The sequence below is a fragment of the Oncorhynchus mykiss genome, chromosome 8, assembly GCF_013265735.2.
Source record: "Oncorhynchus mykiss isolate Arlee chromosome 8, USDA_OmykA_1.1, whole genome shotgun sequence".
NCBI classification, from domain to species: Eukaryota; Metazoa; Chordata; class Actinopteri; order Salmoniformes; family Salmonidae; genus Oncorhynchus; species Oncorhynchus mykiss.
This window is the reverse complement of record NC_048572.1, coordinates 9095435-9117855: the sequence shown is the minus strand read 5'-3', so window position 1 is coordinate 9117855 and position 22421 is coordinate 9095435. Positions and strand designations below refer to the sequence as shown.

The window sequence follows — 22421 nt, the reverse complement described above, 5'->3', positions numbered from 1 at the left end:
ATTCCTATCAGTCAGTCACTCTGGAACGACTCTCATCATAGGACCTAGCCCGTGATCATTATTACATTTTCAAGTGCCTATCCATAATGATCCATTTCACACAATGACTTACAACACTGACATATTTAAGACTTGAGGCCCAATCTCAGGGAAATGAAGGTGCTCTTTTCCGTGTCTACTTCTTCATAATGGTTGAGTTTAGGAGGTCTATTCTTCATAAGGAATCTGCAGAAAGGGAGGCGGCGGCTCCTAATACTGAGGATATGTCTGGTATGTCCTCTGTTCTCCGTGTTTTAGTTTTTGCTGCCTGACAACTCCCATTTCCCCGACTGGCTCGGTGTGTTTATTGCATGAGGCATCTTCTCTCCCAGGGCCACCCTGACTCAAAACATACCTCACAACAGGGCTGTTGCATCACAGGCGTACGTACACCCCACTCTTCACAGGCAGACTGAACAGAGACAGGACGTGGCTTGTCAGGATTCAGGAATGCCTCTCAGAATGGAGGATATTCAAGCGCTAACTCCCATTGATGCAGCTTAACAAGAGGAGTGATGTTATTGGAACAAAGGCAGTGTTTGGAAAGGGATTCCTCTGTCTTTCATTCTTACTTTACTGCCCTGTGTTTTTGCTTAATAATGAGATATTTGGCAAGTTTGAAATGGAATCTTACTTGTTGAGCTAAGGTCTGTTTAAAAAAAATAAGTTAATGTCACAGGGGAACAGGAGTCTCCTGGCTTGCAGCCATGGCATGACCATAGAGAATTCCATTCATTCCTGCTAATATCCTCCCCCAACACCAGACGTGTGGGCTTTCTCCCCTCCTCTGCTCCCAGGCGCTAGGCCGCAGGCATGACACAGATTAGGCCTAGCCGTTTGGCTCCCAAGCATTTCCCTCAAAGCCTTCCTCGCATGCATGAGGCCTCCACAGTGGAAAATGGCTCAGTGTGGTATTAACATCCCCCACGCACCTGGATGGGTAATGTAGTTCTGTTGCGATTGTGGCCCTGTTGCCAAGCGATGCGGGTGGGATGATGGGACCTTGCACAAGATCACCACGTGCCACACACATTTGGATCCGTCACACCCGGTGCCCCAACGGCGTTGGCCTCTCAGCTGTTCAACGGGCCCTGTGTGTGTGACGACTCTGTGTAGCAGTGAGGAATAGTTGATGAACAGCGTTTTGGCATTCTTCTGGAATCTCACAGTGATAGTTTATTGATTACAGGGAGGCATATCATTTTCACTTTACACTGAAATTATAACAGAGCAGGTCAAATGAAAACTAAAATAAATAGAAGTTAATTAGACAAAGTAAATAATATGTACAGTCATGTGCGCAGGGTATGAGTCCGTTTGGGAATGTCCATAGGAGGAAGGAAGTGAAGTAAATTTAAACGGGCATTAAAAATAAATACTATATAAATATTTATTCTGTAAATAAATGTCCAATGTGGTGTGGACACAGTTTTTCCACATATCTGTTGTAATATCAGGGCCCACTGTGTATATTCTGACTCTCCAGGGGAGAGACCTTCACATGTATAGTCAATACCCTCTAATTTCTGAATTGAAACACAATGGTCACATGGTGGCAGCTTAAATACTTAGCTTTAAACTTTAGCTGTGCCCCATGACTTTTACAGATTTGCTGTTGCACCCTTACATATTTCTACCAAATGTATTGAAAATGTAGGCTGTAGTGTTGAATGATTTTAACTGAAATGTTGGTTATTAATAATCTAAAGGGAAACGCTTACAAAGTTCTATCAACACATCGCCTGCAGTACTTCAAAAACTCTCGACCATTGTCACTCGTCCTTCCAGGATGGCTACAAGACCCTGCCCTCCCTCCGGCACATCAGATCACGACTCTGTTCCCTTCCTATAGGCAGAAACTCGGGTACTTCCCGTTTAAGGTTTACTCAACGCTGGTCTGACCAATTGGAATCCATGCTTCAAGACTGTTTTTATCACACGTGCTGGGACGTGTTGCCGTTGAGTTATTCCCTCCATAAGGCAATCAAACAGGCAAAACGTCAGTACGGAGACAAAGTGGAGTGGCAATTCAACGGCTCAGACATGAGACGTATGTGTCAGCGACTCCAGACAATCACGTATTATAAAGGGAAAATCAGCCACGTCGCCGACACTGTCTCGCTCCCGGACAAGCTAAACACTTTCTTCGTCCGCTTTGAGAATAACACGGTGCTGGTGACACAGGCCACCCCCGAGGTCTGTGAGCTCTCGTTCTCCGTGGCCGATGTGAGTAAGACATTTTAAGCGTGTTTACCCCCCCCCCAGGCTGACGGCATTCAGAACATGCGCAGACCAGCTGGCTGGAGTGTTTATGGACATATTCAATCTGTCCCTATCCCAGTCTGCTGTCCCCACTTGTTTTAAGATGTCCACCATTGTTCCTGTATCCAAGAAGCAAAGGTACCTGAACTAAAAGACTGTTTCCATACACCACACAGAGAGACTGTTTCCCCCTGAGTGAAAACAGTCCAGTGAGCGATATTGTAATGCTCTGTCAGCTCTGTGTAGTCTTTGCTGTTGTGCCACTAACTGAGCAGCTTGTTTAGATAACTGTGGTGTACACTTACAGAGCACTTTCCTCCACAGCTTTTGGAGTTTGTCACTACGGACCTCCTCCTGGCTACAAAGCTGAAAGAGTCGGCGTATCACATTTCACTTGGTGGTTGAGCTCTTTCCACGTTTATTGGGGTGAAAATAACACTGAAACACAGCCGTCACTAACTTTGACAACTTTTGGAACATCAAAGAAGTACCTAAACCACCTCACTACCACAACAAAAATGTCGGTCCCCCGATACATTTATGCTCCACTGGTCCATTAGAACAGTGTTTTCAACAAGGACTGTGATGATACCAGTAATGCAATATATTTTTTTCCATGTCAAAAATTGTAACACAAAGCAGACCATACTCTGGTCCTTTTTAAAAACCTGTTGTGTGTATTTTGTATCTCAAAATGCTACTGTGCTCCAAGCACGCAAATTAGAGCACGGGAGGGTCGGAGTATGAGTCCAAATCAAAGATTGCGAAACGGAGCACAGAGGGCTCTTCTTGAATGCTTTATTCCGTTTGTACATATGTTGAAGTATTGACGCGTGCAAGCTTCAACGGAAAGTATGCAAATAAAATATGTAAACCATGTGGGAAAAAAATAAAAATGTTGCCTGTTATTATGATTCTCATAGAGCTAGCTGATAGTTGTGAAGTAAAATGGTTGCTTTGTGTATTGTTTCATCTCTATTGCCATTGTCCTGGCTTGAAGACAGTTCAGTGAGTAAGTCCCAAAGCCACAGTAAGTCAGTAGGGTTAACTGGTTATAACTAGCTAGCCACAAATAATTACTAGCTACCCATGTTGTTGAAGAATGCACTCAGAGCATGAGTAAATACCCGTTGTTCAATATAGCTTGGACAATAAATAAATGTGCCTCTGAACAATAGTGTTTGTTTCAAATCCGCTTCTTGTTTGTTTCCTTGCCACGATACTAATAACGAGTATCACGAATGGCGCAGCGGTCTAAGGCACTGCATCTCGGTGCAAGAGACGTCACTACAGTCCCTGGTTCGAATCCAGGCTATATCACATCCGGCCGTGATTGGGAGACCCATAGGGCGGTGCACAATTGGTCCAGCGTCGTCCGGGTTTGGCCGGGGTAGGCCGTCATTGTAAATAAGAATTTGTTATTAACTGATGTGCCTAGTTAAATAAAGATACTGGTATTGTCCCGGCCCTATTGTCAACCTTAAGTGCTGCAGCCGCCCCTAGTGAGGTCACCCCCCCCCCCCCCATCTCGGATGACAACCCATCCAAAGGCCACGGTGTCTGCAGCTGGTGGGACAAGCCCATAGATGGTCCAGGTCATAGAGAACCTTGTCACCTCAGTTTCCTGAAACTGGACAAGCCGGGGTGATGTGGAACTCTGTGGTCTCATCTGAGGTTTCTCACAAGCCCACAGGAAAAGGAAGTGTGAATGCTATTCTTGCGCAATGGAAGCTGTGGGAACTGTGCTAGCTAGTGAAAGTCTGTGAATTAAGAAGTCTGTTGTAGGCAGTTTCACTTCTGTGTAAGGTGTTGTGTAACCTTTCTAAAAAAGTAGCCTAGCAATGTTGCTTTATTGCCTTAATTATTGCCTTAATTGAAATCACTCTATTACTTAACTTACAACTTGAGAGAAATAAGAGTGAATCAGTCGTGATATAACTACCAGTTTATCCATGTACAGTTGAAGTCGGAAGTTTACATACACTTAGGTTGGAGTCATTAAAACTCGTTTTTCAACCACTCCACAAATGTCTTGTTAAACTATAGTTTTGGCAAGTCGGTTAGGACATTTACTTTGTGCATGACAGAAGAAATGTTTCCAACAATTGTTTACAGACAGATTATTTCACTTATAATTCACTAAATCACAATTCCAGTGGGTCAGAAGTTTACATGCACTAAGTTGACTGTGGCTTTAATTAAACAGCTTGGAAAATTCCTGGAAATGATGTCATGGCTTTAGAAGCTTCTGATAGGCTAATTGACATCATTTGAGTAAATTGGAGGTGTACCTGTGGCTGAATTTCAAGGCTGACCTTCAAACTCATTGCCTCTTTGCTTGACATCATGGAAAAATCAAAAGAAATCAGCCAAGACCTCAGAAAAAAAATTGTAGACCTCCACAAATCTGGTTCATCCTTGGGAGCAATTACTAAATGCCTGAAGGTACCACGTTCATCTGTACAAACAATTGTAAGCAAGTATAACCACCATGGGTCCACGTAGCCGTCATACCGCTCAGGAAGGAGACGTGTTCTGTCTCCTAGAGATGAACGTACTTTGGTGCGAAAAATGCAAATCAATCCCAGAACAACAGCAAAGGACCTTGTGAAGATGCTGGAGGAAACGGGTACAAAAGTATCTATATCTACAGTAAAACGAGTCCTATATCTACATAACCTGAAAGGCAGCTCAGAAAGCAAGAAGCCACTGCTCCAAAACTTCACAAAATAGATGGCATCATGAAGTAGGAAAATTGTGGATATATTGAAGCAACATCTCAAGACATCAGTCAGGAAGTTAAAGCTTGGTTGCAAATGGGTCTTCCAAATAGACAATGACCCCAAGCATACTGCCAAAGTTGTGGCAAAATGGCTTAAGAACAACAAAGTCAAGGTATTGGAGTGGCCGTCACAAAGCCCTGACCTCAATCCCATAGAAAATTTATGGGCAGAATTGAAAAAGTGTTTGCGAGCAAGGAGGCCTATAAACCTCATTTACAACCAGCTCTGTCAGTAGGATTGGGCCAAATTCACCCAACGTATTGTGGGAAGTTTGTGGAGGGCCACCAAAAACGTTCACCCAAGTTAAACAATTTAAAGGCAATGCTACCAAATACTAATTGAGTGTATGTAAACTTCTGACCCACTGGGAATGTGATGAAAGAAATAAAAGCTGAAATAAATAATTCTCTCTTCTATTATTCTGATATTGGACATTCTTAAAATAAAATGGTGATCCTAACTGACCTAATGACAGGGAATTTTTACTAGGATTAAATGTCAGGAATTGTGAAACTTGAGTTTTAATGTATTTGGCTAAGGTGTATGTAAACTTCCCGACTTCAACTATCTATGACCACCACAGTTTTAGAATGTTGCTTTATTGCCCTAATTGAAACACTCACTGTTACTTACTTGATAACTTGAGAGAAATCAGTGAATCAGTCATGTGATATGAACATGTTCAATTTCGTTACAGGCTCACAACGCACATGTATCTATGACTACCACAACAATGGCTGAGTAAAGCTGCCATTAACCTGCTGTCCTTGCCTTTTGTTATTTAGCAAGAGTATGCGAGTAACACCAATACAAATCTGAACACAATCTATCAGGGCCTTATAATTATAAGCTTCCAAGTATCATGTGACTATTCATGCAGGCAAATTTGTGGAGACCATGCCCATAGATGGTCCAGGTCACAGGGAACCTTGTCACCTCAGTTTCCTGTTTGTTCAGGGCTGTTCACTTCTGTTCCTCCCTATGTTCCCTCTCATTCATCTGCACTGATCTGTAAATGCAATTTGGTGGATGCCAGCTGGGAATTAGATTTTATTTTTTGTTCTATCAGTGCAGACGAAGAAGAGGAAACCACATAAGAAACAATTGGCGTCTTAAAGGCAGCAATGGAGGAAGTGGGTTAATGGGGGTTTATAGGCCTGCTGGGTAAGAGGCCTGTCCAGGAAGGGCTGTGGCCATTTGTCATCCTTTGCCAAGGTGTCAAGACGGAGCAAAGTCTGAAGGACGGTACCAAGTTGAACCCATGAACCTACAGTCACCTTCCAAGACAACATTTCAGGGGCGGGACAGTTCTGTCGGGGACTTGGATAAAATATACATTTAAAATGTTTTAAAGGAAAGAGAACAGACCAGGTTTTCATGGTCTCTCAACGTTTTGAAGTTCACCTTGCAACATAGCAGCTATCCCCTCACAGGACCCTGAGGCAAATCCCACTGAGTCTTGGAGGTCCCCGCTGCGTGTCCTCCTTCATCACAGCGGCTTTATCTTCCGTGACACACTACCTGTGTCCTGATCCCTGGACCTGGATGCTCCCCAGTAGGTTACACCGAGATGCCCGGTGCTACGGTCCCAGTGGCTTAGCCGAGCGCACAGCGAGCAGTAGGCCAAGTATGGAGCCGCTTGTAAATGGCTGGTGTGGTGGGGGCAGGGGGGGGGGGTGTGTGGCAGCTGGTGCTGGATAATAGATTAACCCTGGGAGGAGTCCTGATGGTTTAACCTCCTGCTACCAGCCACCACCTCCCCACCCACCCTCTGCTTAAAAATCCAATGCAGCCGTTTTTAAAAATCGAATAATTCAAATAATTTCAATTAAATCAAATAATTTCTGATTAACAATTAAATACCTTCCTGTGATTGTTTTCAATTAAAATAATCAAAGAAACAATGGCTATAGCAATGGCAAATTTCTCAAGTAAGTATTTTGCTAGGACTGTCGGAGTGGTCCGAGTGGGGAGTGACAATCTGTTATTGGCAGAGAGGTTTGGAACCATAGAGATCCTGTTCAATTTGTATTCAAATTCCTAATTATATGTTTGGAACTCTCTTTCTTATTGGTCTAACTAATTTACTGCATGGTGATGTCACCATGGAAGGCCAAAACTCCATCCCAGATATTTCAGCGGGTCTTTTCAAACCACTCTTAAACTAAAATGAGAATGAGTGAGATATGAATGAGAATGAGTGAGATATGAATGAGAATATGTACGTAAGTATGTGGATGAGCCGTCTGGTTACCTATAACTACAAACATAGTTATGTTTTAGCATTTTTACATATTAACTTAATCCCGGATATATTTGGAGCTACCCACAATGCCCTATTGCTACCTAGCTAGTTGCATCTGGCTAAAGTTAGCTATTAGCCATGCAAGTATTTAATTACATTTCAAACCACGTGTTGGCACTGGTGAGCATCCAGGAAGAAGAAACCATCTAAATTAATGCAAAAAACTGCAACTCTTCTCCTGTGCTTTTGGTAGTTTTCTGTCATTTGTAGCTAGTGCAGTAATACCCACAGTGCAGTAATACCCACAAGGATGGGCTTACGACTAAATTGTGGCCCAAAAATGAGAAGCAAGTTTTGAAGTCGGAATGGTTTTTCCGGTTGACGCAAGCAGATTGGAGTATGGGAACTGTGCACACGTCTACCCTATGCGGTGCGCATTTCACCTCTGAGTACTTCGATAGCTTAGTATTACCAGTGGAAGTGAGGATTTGGAATGAGACTGACTGAAACCAGTTGCTGTGCCAAGCCTGCTTCCTCTATTTCCTACCGACATACCGGTACCTACCGACATACATCATGAATGTAAGCAGGGATGGCAATAAACCAGGTGAATTCAATGTGACTTTGCCTCACTATCGCTATTGGATTAGCTAGCTGACTATCCCTCCTGAAAGGCTGTTCTTGAATCTTCCTTGACTTTGGTAGCTAACTCAGCCGTCAGCTACTTCGCTATTTTGACCGTGGTGGTTGGCTGGCTAGGGTAGTTAGCTGGCTATGGTAGCTAGCAGGCTAAAATAACTAAATTTAGCTGGTTGGCTTGCTGGCTAAGAGAACTGCATATACCAGTAATTGTTTTTGATTATTGGTTAATGGCGTTATGTATTTCTAATACTTTGGTTTACTGTAGCCCTTTCCTGCAGTCAAATGAATAGTGGACTCATGGGTGGAATGTTTTTCATAATTTTATAATTAATAAACATTATTTCTGTCAAATTATTGTGTGATTTCAGTCTTCTGTGATATAAAGTGTAATATTGGGATGCAAACCCAATGTAATATATTTCAACTTTATATCTGACATGGTACAGGCGTTTTCTTGTTTTGGAGCCCATAACCAAGTGTGTGAGGTGTATACTTTAATTTCAAAGTAGATTTAAGACCAACAAGAAACACTCTGTGTGGCCCTGACTTAGCCCACTGCAGTAAAAGGCTGTTAATGTTGATGTAAGCTGTGTGTTGACTGGCTGACTCATGCAGTGCTAGTAGGGCTAATGTTAGCAGGCTAGTTGGCTAGCAACCTTGCAAGCTGATTTGTAACAATACATTCGTGAAGTGTTTACTTGTAAGTTGGCTGAAAATGTCATTGAAACCAGTAGTCGTGAGTGCAAATGATTTGGTTTCATTTGAACTTTTGTCCTTTTAAAAAAAAGTTATTTCTGTTGAAGTTTACATTACAGGGAATAGGCTGGCTTGCCGGGTCCTCCGTATTACATCACACATTCTTCGGAATTCTGATACTTTTTATGTAATAACTCGATAAATAGAAAAAAGTGAGGTAGCTTTGCAATCCATATGTGTGGTTATGTTTATGCCTCTTATCTTTTTTAAGGTGTACATTTTTCAGCCATTTTCAATCCCTAAATATTAGGAATAAGCAAAGTCTTTGATTTCTGTTCAAACAGATGGAAATGGGGTCTTCGCAAACATCTTAAGTTAGAAGTGATGGCACAAGGTGTAATGCAAACAGCAGAGATTTCTTACTCGAGGCTAAGGGAAAGGAAAATTATAATTTTTGGAACATTATAAAAGCCTTAATCTTAGTGCCTTCAACTGCCCCACTGCCCGAGATGGAAACCAATCTGCATCTGGCTGTGAACCTGGGAGTGATATGAACATCTGCTCATGCATACTTTGTAAGTTTGTATCAGACATGTTTTCGTGGCGACACCACATCACCTCCTGTTCACAGACCCTCTCCCCTGGCCTCGCAGTTTTAGCTATGGAACCCCTTCCCATGTCACTCATCCCCAAGCATTTCTCAGCATGCTCTACAGGACCTCGGATACCCTGCCAATCACTGCGGACATGTCGGGAATTCAGATGGAGTCTCCATGTGATTCCATTACTTATAAATAATCGGTTTAAAAATCACTTGTCAGGGGTAGTATTCCATATGCTTTCACGGAAGTGCTTAGTCTTGCCGTTTCAGTTGGTTTTGTCTTGAGAGCCAAGTTCCAGGAATCAAGGGAAAGCCTATCATGCTAGAGCAGCACAGTGTATCAAAATGTAGACCAAGTCACCCCAGATAATGGCGCCTGCCAAGCAAATTGATAAATAAAAGATGAATAGAATGTTTTTGACTGTTTCACAAGGATGAAGCAGCCATCGGAGCTGGGTTGCCATTTGCATGGTTTTAGTGTCTGGTGTATTCACTGATGTGTTTAGGCTACAAGTCAGAACAGGGAACGGGATCTGAAAGGATTTAAAGCTCTGACTTAACTGCAAAGTGGCAAATAAAATATAAAGTATGAATGCTACTTATGGTAAGTAGTCAGGAACCCATCAGCCATTCTGTTGAATTAGTGTATTCTGCATTAGCAGTGGCATCCATTTAATGTTGGCACAGCTTGCAGAGCAGAGACATAATAGATAGTGAAACAAGTATGGGGGCTGAGGAAATGCACTGCTGCAGTTCATCTGAATGAATGAACAGTTTTTTTATTTTTATGTCTCAGTGCCTGGAACTGAGCTCAGACTGTCCTTCTTGGTCTTTAATGCATTCCTCTCCCCCCTCCTACCCCTCAAGCCTCCGACAAACTGCCAATGTTAACAACGCTGACCTAACTTGGCCCTCAGGAGTGGTCCAAATGCACAACAGGGTCAACAACATTGTCCCTGCCCCAAGCCAAACGATGGTGTCCCTTGGTCTCCATGACTGACCCTATGTAGACAGATGAACAGTGTGTGCAGTGTTAACACGGTACCAGCGACCACTGCCTTTTCCCCCTGTCGAGTTCAGGACAAAAGGGGCCTTATCGTCCACTCTCTATCACAGATATTCAGTTATTAATGCATTTTTATTCAAATCCCACCATGGTTGAACCAGGGGTGTAATTTGAATGGCAGTTGAAAACAGTGCGCACCATTCTCTCTCTCCTGTGGTCTCCTGCTCAATGTCTGTCTGTTATAATGTCTGCCCTGAGCCTCTGGGGAAACGGCTGTTTTGGAGACATATATTTATATCTAGTGATTCAGGGTGAAGTGTTGTTGGATCACATCCACCCAGTCCCAGACTTGATGTGAGTTGAGAGCGGGTGCCACTGGTGGCTGTTTTGTATGTTGAGTAAAACACAGGAAGTCGTTTGCCATTTGATGAAAGGTTATTCAGTTTAATTCTGATAAGTATTTACATAAAGAGCCATTCATTCAAACTGAGGCAAGTGTTAAGACTAAAATAGTACCATGTACAAGGGTTGAAGATATCGTAAAGACTTAACTGAGGATTATCCACTAACTAGAGACTTTAGGTATAACAAAGTCCTAGAAATATCTCAATGATGGACGATTCTATTTCGGGACATGAGTCTGTCCTCAAAATGACATAACCGACCCAGGCTTATTGTGTGAAAATATTCCGTCTGAGAACCCATGCTTTGGTAATGATGATGAATGGGGCTGGACAGTCTGGCCCATACTGCGGGGGAGCAGGGGAGAGACTTGCTGCTGTAGATTATTGAGTTCACTTTGGGTAGTGCTGCACATTCGTCAGGGTCGGACTCTGAATAGGGCTGCCAGTCCCAGTCTATACCCTGTGGACTGTCCTCACGTCTGTGCTCCGTCACCAGTAGCCTATGCCATTACTCCGGGTGTCATACAGCACTGGCTGACGTTTGTCATTATTCCCTCTATCTAGGTCAGTGGTTTCCAAACTTTTTATCGTACCGTACCCCTTCAAACATTGACGAAGGCCTCTTAAAGAACCAGGGCACCATTTAATAATATAATAATAATAAAAATAAAAAATGATGCTCTTTACATAAAACACTTTTTTTTTGTACATTTGAAATTTGTGAATAACTCACCACAGGTTAATGAGAAGGGCGTGCTTGAAAGGATGTGCATAACTCTGCGACGTTGTATTGGAAAGAGTCTGTCTTAAATCATTTTCCACACACAGTCTGTGCCTGTATTTAGTTGTCATCCACTCTCACATAGGTATGTGGTTGCTTTTGATAGATTTTATTTGAATCTCTTTTAGTCCCCATTTAGATTAATCTTCCAAGAGTCCTTAAACATTCAAATACAATTTATAATACAAACACATTTTCACATATAACAAACACACTATTACAAAACATACATAATATACTAACATAATGACCCAATAAATACTCAATCTAAAAAATATTGATACTTCATCTACTATAGTCCCACAACATTTCTATGTATTATATTTAAAATCGTTTTAAAATGTTTAGATTTATATATTGAAAGGTTTCTAGTTTGCTCAGTTAATTTATTCCATTTTTTCAATGCTCTAAATCGAAATGTTCTTTTGCCTATTTCTCTTTTCTGTCTGGATAACGTATCAATCTATTCCTTGTCTCTTCCCAACTGAATACTGTTGTGAATAGAACTTGGCCGTTTTAAACTATGTATATAATGAAATAAAATAGGCATGTTTTTTAAAAATTATCTTGTCGATTGATGACCAACCAAGAACACTGCGCATGACTGCAACAGAAGAACCATATCTCCACCTTAAAACAATCCTTGCTGCTTTGTTCTGTGCATTCTGCAGCCTCCTAACTTCACTTGAAGATGCATTTCCCCAGACCACAGAACATTAGTTCACCTGACTCTCAATTAATGCTTGTGTTATTTGCTGAATAATTTTTCCTGGTAAATATTTAGCTATCCTTCTGATTATGCATGCTGTTTTAATATATATATTACATAGATTAATTATTTGAGACTACCATACATAAGCAGTTGTCTAGCTGCACTCTCAACAGTTTGGTTTCTGCCACTTCTTCAATTTGTACTCCTCCCATACTTAATTGTATCCCATGCTGTTGTAGCCTTTTCCTAGTTGAACAGACCAACATAACTTTGGTTTTCTTGGTGTTTAAAACAAGTTTGTTTTGGCAAACCCACTCCCTGATATTCTTCAAATCTCCTTGTACAGCTTGCTGTACCTGTTGAACCGATTGTCTTGCTGCATAAATTGTAGTATCATCTGCAAATATAGTAGCTTGAGTTTCAGCTAAGGCATAGGGACGATTGTTGGTATATGTTAAATATAGAAGTGGCCCAAGGCATCTGCCCTGCGGTATTCCACAGTTTAACACACGAGGGGAAGAACATTAACCATTGATATAGGTGGACTGTTTCCACCTATATCAAGATATGACTGTACACAATTCAATGCTACCTCCTTAAAACCAAGAAAGCTAAGGTAACTGAGCTAAATGACTACCGCCCCGTAGCACTCACTTCCGTCATCATGAAGTGCTTTGAGAGACTAGTCAAGGACCATATCACCTCCACCCTACCTGACACCCTAGACCCACTCCAATTTGCTTACCGCCCAAATAGGTCCACAGACGATGCAATCTCAACCACACTGCACACTGCCCTAACCCATCTGGACAAGAGGAATACCTATGTGAGAATGCTGTTCATCGACTACAGCTCGGCATTTAACACCATAGTGCCCTCCAAGCTCGTCATCAAGCTCGAGACGTTGTTGCCTACCCTCACCACCATCTCCACCCCGCTGATCCTCAACACTGGGGCCCCACAAGGGTGCGTTCTGAGCCCTCTCCTGTACTCCCTATTCACCCACGACTGTGTGGCCACGCACGCCTCAAACTCAATCATCAAGTTTGCGGACGACACAACAGTGGTAGGCTTGATTACCAACAACGACGAGGCGGCCTACAGGGAGGAGGTGAGGGCCCTCGGAGTGTGGTGTCAGGAAAATAACCTCACACTCAACGTAAACAAAACTAAGGAGATGATTGTGGACTTCAGGAAACAGCAGAGGGAACACCCCTCTATCCACATCGATGGAACAGTAGTGGAGAGGGTAGTACGTTTTTTTAAGTTCCTCGGCGTACACATCACAGACCAACTGAATTGGTCCACCCACACAGACAGCATCGTGAAGAAGGCGCAGCAGCGCTTCTTCAACCTCAGGAGGCTGAAGAAATTCGGCTTGTCACCAAAAGCACTCACAAACTTCTACAGATGCACAATCGAGAGCATCCTGTCGGGCTGTATCACCGCCTGGTACGGCAACTGCTCCGCCCACAACCGTAAGGCTCTCCAGAGAGTAGTGAGGTCTGCACAACGCATCACCGGGGGCAAACTACCTGCCCTCCAGGACACCTACACCACCCGATGTCACAGGAAGGCCATAAAGATCATCAAGGACAACAACCACCCGAGCCACTGCCTGTTCACCCCGCTATCATCCAGAAGGCGAGGTCAGTACAGGTGCATCAAAGCAGGGACCGAGAGACTGAAAAACAGCTTCTATCTCAAGGCCATCAGACTGTTAAACAGCCACCACTAACATTGAGTGGCTGCTGCCAACACACTGACTCAACTCCAGCCACTTTAATAATGGGAATTGATGGGAAATGATGTAAAATATATCACTAGCCACTTTAAACAATGCTTCCTAATATAATGTTTACATACCCTACATTATTCATCTCATATGTATACGTATATACTGTACTCTATATCATCTACTGCATCTATATGTAATACATGTATCACTAGCCACTTTAACTATGCCACTTTGTTTACATACTCATCTCATATGTACATACTGCACTCAATACCATCTACTGTATCTTGCCTATGCCGCTCTGTACCATCACTCATTCATATCTTTATGTACATATTCTTTATCCCCTTACACTTGTGTCTATAAGGTAGTAGTTTTGGAATTGTTAGCTAGATTACTTGTTGGTTATTACTGCATTGTCGGAACTAGAAGCACAAGCATTTCGCTACACTCGCATTAACATTTGCTAACCATGTGTATGTGACAATAAAATTAGATTTTATTTTATTTAATGCATTAATTTTGTCAAAATTATTTCATGATCCACTAAATCAAATGCTGCACTGAAATCTAAAAATAGTGCACCCACAAACTCATGTCCACCAATGCAGTGGTAGTGGAATGGTTTTTGCGATAAGCATGCTGATTGGCTGTAATCAGATCATTCTTTTCCAAAGGGCAACGGTGTCTTAACAGCACAATTTTCCAAGGCAGGATACTCTGATACTCTCCCAATCCAGAAATCTGCCAGTGGCTTCTGATTTTAAATTCAATTTTCACAGAACCGCTTGTTGCAATTTTGATGAGGCTCTTGTTCAGATATCAGTAAGTGGACTGGAGACAGGGCATGAAACGGATAACGAATCCAGTTGTTTTTGTCGTCCGTTTCGGGAAAGTACCTGCATAATTGCATACCCAGCTCACTTAGGTGCTTCGCTATATCACATTTGACATTGTTCGTAAGCTTGTTAGCATTTGCACACAAAAAATCATGCAATGATGGAAAGACCTGTGTGTTGTCCTTGTTAATGCAGACAGAGAAGAGCTCCAACTTTTTAATCATATCCTCAATTTTGTTCTGCACATTGAATATAGTTGCGGAGAGTCCCTGTAATCCTAGATTCAGATCATTCAGGCAAGAAAAACATCACCCATTTAGGCCAGTCGTGTGAGAAACTCATCATCAGTCAAGCGGTCAGACAGGTGAAAATTATGATCAGTAAAGAACTTTTAAGCTCATCTCTCAATTCAAAAAAAGGTGACAATACTTTGCCCCTTGATAACCAGCGCACTTCTGTATGTTGTAAAAGTGCTACACGGTCGCTGCCAATATCATTTCATAGTGCAGAAAATACGAGAGTTCAGGGGCCTTGCTTTTAACAAAGTTAACCATCTTCACTGTAGTGTCCAACATGCCTTTCATGCTGTCAGGCATGCCTTTGGCAGCAAGAACCTCTCGGATGCTGCAGTGTACCCAAGTGTCGTCTGGAGCTACTGCTTGCACGCGCGTTACCACTCCACTATGTCTCCCTGTCATGGCTTTTGCACCATCAGTACAGATGCCAACACATCTTGACCACAAGTCCATTTGATGTCACAAAGCTGTCCAGTACTTTTAAAAATATCCTTAATTAACCCTGCATAAACATAACGGACATATACCAGGAGCTGTGCCAGGCCCGACACGTTTGTTGACTCATCCAGCTGTAACGCATAGAATTCACTGGCTTGTTTGCGAAGTAATTAATTTCAAAACATCTCCTGCCATGTCACTGATCCGTCGTGAAACAGTGTTGTTTAATGAAGATATTGTCTGTATAGTTTTTTGGGGCCTTTTCCCCCAGCATTGTCCCAGCCATATCCGCGGCAGCAGGAATAATCCTGCTAAGTCCTCCGCAATAGTATGGGACTTGCCTGTCCAAGCCACTCGGTAGCTCACCATATAAGATGCTTCTAGTCCCTTCTTATTAATGGTATCTGTTGCTTTTATATCTTATTACTCGAAAGTTGTCTTAATTCTCGCTCAAACTCCCGTGGCTTATTTTTCAAATTGGCATGTTTTGTTTCTAAATGTCTGCTCAAGAGTGAAGGTTTCATTGAGTTGTGTGTGAGTACTTTTGCACGTATAACACAGTGGGCTGAGGAAAGGCACCCAATATGAGTGAACCCCAAATCAATGTAGTTCTCATCATATTTGCGCCTCTTTCGTGGTCCAACATCCCTGTCTGTTGTTCGGTGCTTAAGGGGCAGTAGCTCTTCGGCTGCATCAGATTCACAACTGTCAGTGCTCATGCTAGTTGGGCTGACAACAAATGTAGAATTACTGATGCTAGCATTGGATGTGGTCGTGGAAGCAGAACAACTTGTCATTGACAGGTGCAGGTGTAGTCCTGCTGGTAGTAGCAGTACTACCAGTAGAGCTTGTATGTGTCTCTATGGACACGGGCCTTCCTTTTTTTTTTTTTACCATTTATGAATTTTCGTGCAAACGGAATGCGCAGCAGCTACATACGGACCGCTAGTGGATGTTAATAATTTGACGAGGCTACCTGTATTTGACATGGTGTTATTTCGCTGTACACTTGATGGTTTAATTTTATTTTTGGCAGTGAAACGAGGCTACTCATGCGAGGGGGAGGGAAAAAAACCCATCTAAATGTATAGCTTCGTGGAAAATATAAATGGACTGTTTGAAAATGTGAAGAAGAAAAAAAAAATATAAAAATATATATTTTAGATTTTTATTTGGCTTACCCCCGACGTCAATGCCCCAGTTTGGGAATACCCGGTCTAGACTATATATATATATTGTGAGACATCCGCGATGTATTACCTCCGCCCACTCTATCCTGTCCTATTAAGAAAACATATACACAATTTGGGCTAATGGTTCATATATCAAAAAAAAATACATGTCAAGGGGAATTAAGGAAAAACAACATGTTCTCACTTGAAATTATGGCTGGTAGGTATACCGTATTTTATAATATACTGGTATTGATGTACGGATCAGTTTGGGTTTTACTTTACCTTGTATAATGGTATTTCAATGTTTATGGTACGCCATTCCGCCTTGTGTAATTGTTTTTATTTTTTTATTTCACCTTTTATTTAACCAGGTAGGCAAGTTGAGAACAAGTTCTCATTTACAATTGCGACCTGGCCAAGATAAAGCAAAGCAGTTCGACACGTACAACGACACAGAGTTACACATGGAATAAAACAAACATACAGTCAATAATACAGTATAAACAAGTCTATATACGATGTGAGCAAATGAGGTGAGATAAGGGAGGTAATTTTATGTCAATAATTTTGCACGCCCAATTTTTCAGTTTTTGATTTGTTAAAAAAGTTTGAAATATCCAATAAATGTCGTTCCACTTCATGATTGTGTCCCACTTGTTGTTGATTCTTCACAAAAAAATACAGTTTTATATCTTTGTTTGAAGCCTGAAATGTGGCAAAAGGTCGCAAAGTTCAAGGGGGCCGAATACTTTCGCAAGGCACTGTATATATCGCCCAGCCCTACTTGAAATTCAAGCTTCCTTTTTTTAACATCTTGCACTGCATGTCCACAAATCGTCATTGCGTTGACATGAATGGCATTCATTTAGGGCTAACGGTCATCTATTTAATTAAAAGACAATGGTTCTTCTTTCCATCAGTGTGAGCAGCTGATGCCTCTTACTGCCCCCTGCCCCTTCTCCAAGTGGCACTCTGTGCTGTGCCAAGCGGATACCCTCTGGATCTGTAAGGGAGCTTAAAGCAGCTGTCAAAACTGCAGGTGTCCTACTGCATCCCATTTGGCAGATGTGAGCCAGAAGAAAGAGGATCACCAACTGAATTCTGAGCATAATGTTGCCAAAGGAAACTCCCAACTACTCAAATAGTTCAGACAGACACTGGCTGACAGAAGTGTTGAAGTAGCCTACTATATGTGCTGAAGACCTCTGCCAAAGCCGCGCTCGGTCTGGAAGCCTAATTAGAGTTTGAGCTATGAATGAAAAAGTCATGAGCAGCGCTTTACAATTCCTTTCATGCCGTTGTGATGTTTGCGAGAGAAAAAAAACTGCAAGTACTTTTTATAGATTAACACCACTCATTTCAGTCGCAGAAATGAGGTGCTAAATTTGCAGTGGAACAGGAGTCAGGGTAGCGGCAGGGTAGCCTAGTGGTTAGAGCGTTGGACTAGTAACCGGAAGGTTGCAAGTTCAAACCCCCGAGCTGACAACCCCTGTCGTCCTGCCAGGCAGTTAACCCACTGTTCCTAGGCCGTCATTGAAAATAAGAATTTGTTCTTAACTGGTTAAATAAAAGGTTAAACATATAAAAAGTATGTTGATCAAATGTCCAGATGAAGCTTCTGTACCTTTCCCCCCCCCCCACTTTCGGCACGTCATCATTCAGAGGGATTTTTTATTGTGATTGAGAAGACTGGCCGTTTGTGAATTTCTAGAAATGCCACGTTATTTAGGCTGAGAGGATTATCAGATTACACATATGAACCCCCCCCCCCCCCCCCCGCGACACAGAATATGAAAGACGGGTCTTTGTCTCTTAAGGGGCTTTGTTGGAGTAACAAGGTTGGCTCTTCAGTTGACATGGGGATGCCTGGTGCTTGTACAAAGACACTAGTGTGTGTGTCAATCATTTTGGTTGTCTTTCCTTATTCTACCAAGGCCACCATGTAGGCCTATCGCTGTCGTTTTCTTGGTATGCATATATGCAGGGCATCAAATGGGATTTATAATCGGCTCTCATTTCGGAATGCTGGTTTACATAATCATCCAGGCCATCAATGCCATATCCTCCCAGAGCACTGAGCCTACACAAGCTAGTGAAACCAGAGTCATATGGTCAAACTGCATGGCTGGGCTAGTCCTCAATGGTCCTCCCCATCCATTGTTATGATTTTTTTTTTATTGAATGCGTTTCCCCTATCATTGTATGATCGTCTCCCTTAATAAATTCTGCATCACTTGGTTTCTTGAATGTTTAAGTGGATTTTGTGAGTAATTCTTGCGTTTCGGTAATAGAACGAGACCCATAGACTTTGTCAAGGTGTTTGTTGCGTGACCAGCTTTAGATTGTGGGTGATGGGTGGGTGGTCGCTTGGCCCACAGCTACTTGCTCTGTCAAGGGGACAATGCCTATACACATTTGTATGGGTTAAGGAAATCCTCAACACCTAATGGGTCGTGAGGCTTCAGCTGAACAGTACATTTTGTAAAAATAAATAATCTTATTTTTAGACATCTGATCCAGAGCAATTAGGGTTAAGTGACTTGCTCGAGGGCACATCGACAAGAGGGATTCAAACCAGCAACATTTTTGGTTACTGGCCTAACTTCTTAATCACTAGGCTACCAGCCGGATCAATCACATCAGGGATTATCATTATTTGTTTAGGCGAACATGGATCTGAAGGCAAAGAGTGCTCTTATCATCATCGGTGATAATTCTCCACATATTTTATCATGCACGTTTCTCTAACATTTTGCGGTAGCCATTGCAACACACGTCATGTGAGTGTCATGGGCGTATCGCGACCCTTTCGTGAGCCCCATCGCTGAGTCATAAACCCGTCAGTCTGTGTGTAGGCGCTTGAAGGATCTGCCCAGTGAGAGCAGCTGATGCCCGACCCACACCGTTACCCCCCCCCCCCCCCCACGGAGGGGGAACACACGTCTCTCTCTCTCTTGTGTGTTTTAGAGTTTATCACCTTGGGAGTGATAAACACCCTCTTCACAGGCTCAGGGAGACAGTCTGCATGTCCTCATATGGCAAGGAGTGCTACTGCTCGGCAACTCGCAGGCCATGCTAGCCCCCCCCCCCCCCCCCCCCCCCCCCCCCTGCAGAGCCTTGTAAAACAGGGAGGAGGGGTAGAGGGATGGAGTATAGCGCTTAGTCTATGGCTCTGTTGTGAGGTCTATTGACCAGCCATACTGCCTTTACGACCAACATGCTGCTTGGTTCCTCTCTCTTGACCAGTGCACGGTGGAGACAGGTTTATTTTGTAAATAAACATACACAAATATACTTGGCTGCCCTTGCCCAAATAGTTTATGATGGAGTTCAGGCATATAAACAAATTTAAAGTGGCAGCACTTAAAAGCCTAAGTAAAATTTTCTGTGCCGGTACTAACATTGCTGCAGACCCTCCTTGATCACACTGTACGGAACACATCAGTATAACACACGCATGTATTCCTGGAAGTGGACACCTTCATTTCATTAGATAGTGTCGACTAATGGCACTAAGAAACATCCATGGTCTTTTTGATATGATTGTGCAACAACAGGCGCACGGGTTCATCCTATGTTTGAGAACCTTTTTGAGAGACCTACTGCTCGTGCTTCATACACATGGTAGCAAGTCTGGTGACGTAACCTTTAGGCTAAAACCGAACATGTGAATAACTAGACATTTATATCATGGTGTAATGTGAGATATTGTGGACGTAAGCCTGAAGTTTCTTGATTCCTGGTTTGTTTCTTGCAGTGAAGCCGTTCACCACTACCGTGAAGGAGATGCGTCTGCACAGGGACGACTTCGAGATGCTCAAGGTGATCGGCAGGGGAGCATTTGGCGAGGTAAGACTGCCTGAACCCTCTGTTCACTCGTCAATTCAGTATAGAGCTTCCTTGGCATTAAATACATGGGTTAATCTCCCACTATACTGAGTGGAAAACTTGAGAGAAGAGGTATGCCCGAAGTTTGTGAAATGTTTTCAGGCATCAAGAGTGGTTATGTGTTGAGAGAAGTCCCAGGGCCATTTTGTAGATATTACATTAGGGCTGGGAGTTGCCAGGGACCTCACAATACGATATGATAATTCATTCTCACAATTCTATATGTATTGCGGTTCGATGTTCCAAACCTATGTCTCCTGCACAGGGACAAGATCAAACCACGAGAACATTTATTTAGATCAGTCATGGAAATAAAAGTGCTGATAACAGCGTTAGCACAAAAATAATATTGCACAAAAATAATATCCTGAGATCTAACAGTATTCCGTAGTCCTGATGCTTTTGTTACACTGACATTGTAAATAATTTTGCTCCCGAGTGGCGCAGCGGTATAAGGCACTGCATCTCAGTGCAAGGTGTCACTACAGTCCCTGGTTTGAATCCAGGCTGTATCACATCCGTCCGTGATTGGGAGTTACATAGGGCGGCGCACAATTGGCCCAGTGTCGTTCAGGTTTGGCCGGGTTAGGCCATAAATGTAAAAAATAATTTCATCTTAACTGACTTGCCTGGTTAAATAAAATGTGTACAGTAGAAGTATCTTTACGGCTCTATGTATCAAAGTTTAATTCAACTATAATTCAGCTGTTCAAAGTCGGCATCCTGAAGAGAGATGTGACCTTCAGCTACTCTCAAACCGTCTTCTCTCCTTCCCGAAAATAGTAATTTATCTCTCTCCTTCATCCTCCCTGTCTTCTAGTGCTTTCTCTCTTCCAAGTCCCCGAAGGGTGTTGGTCTGGCAAAGATGTGCCATTTTGGGCCTGGACAAATCAGGGTGTTTTTTAAATTTATTTTTATGTGTGGTGTTATGTGCATGTTACCACATTGTCATCAGGACAGAACTTGTTAGCAATGTCAGTGGCTCTGACTGGCTCCTATGCTTTGACTCCTTAATAAAGGTGCAATCTGTACCTGCTTTGCCCCCTGACTGTGGTTCACAAAAGTGCACAAATGCACACACACACACTTTGGTCTGTTTTAATGTACAGCTCTGCCTGCAGTCCGGGTCAATATTTAAACTTTTTCTTTTACTACCAGAAATTACGATGTCCTTTAAAAGACTGAAATCTTCAAGTAATTTCTGTTGTAAAAATGGCCTTGACGTTCTGTTCCTTTATATAAAGTTAATTAAATCAGATCTTTTGTGCGGAGGCAACTGCCAGCCCCTCTGTATGGGGCCATTCCTAGAAAAGAAAACAACATGTTTTTGCATCTGTCGTTTTAATGCAATGTTTCCCATTTTAATTCCAGATGTGAACAGAGCGACGATCAAATGTCTGATGATAGTAAGGTTAAAAAAAACATGCGTTGTGACTTTGTGTCAATCTGGATTAGGGAAATGGCTGTCCTTGTCAGATATACTGCAAATAATGACTCGAAGAGCAAAGACCAGGTCTGTAGGGATCTGAAACGTTCAGAACATTGCACATATGTAATGACACGATGCCAAATTCAACATGACAGGGATTCGTATCTGTTCTACAGAATGAATGTATTTTTGTACCTTTTTGTAACATTGCATCCTTCTGAACATTCCCCATTTATCGTTTTGATGATAGGTGTCGTCAGTCATTGCTTGCCATTACATCGTTGTGATTCAACACGACATTGTGTGAAGTTGGTTCACCTCCACAAACGTTCTCGGGAACATTCCCGTAATGTTTCCCCATCAGTGAAGTGATTGTGGTCTAATGAGGTGAGGGCCTCTCCAGATAATGAAGCAGAACTGATCAATGAGGCACGAAGTTAATCAATG

At 42.5% G+C, this 22421-nt stretch overlaps 1 protein-coding gene across 4 annotated transcripts in view; it reads left to right on the top strand.

Moving 5' to 3' along the window:
* Window positions 1-22421, top strand: part of cdc42bpb (CDC42 binding protein kinase beta (DMPK-like)) — a 113005-nt gene that overhangs the window by 7380 nt on the left and 83204 nt on the right. For all 4 annotated transcript variants that reach the window (XM_036984689.1, XM_036984686.1, XM_036984687.1 and 1 more), the window contains exon 2: window positions 20415-20506. In XM_036984689.1, coding sequence (XP_036840584.1) covers window positions 20415-20506 — 92 coding nt within the window. The remainder of the gene's footprint in view (window positions 1-20414; window positions 20507-22421) is intronic.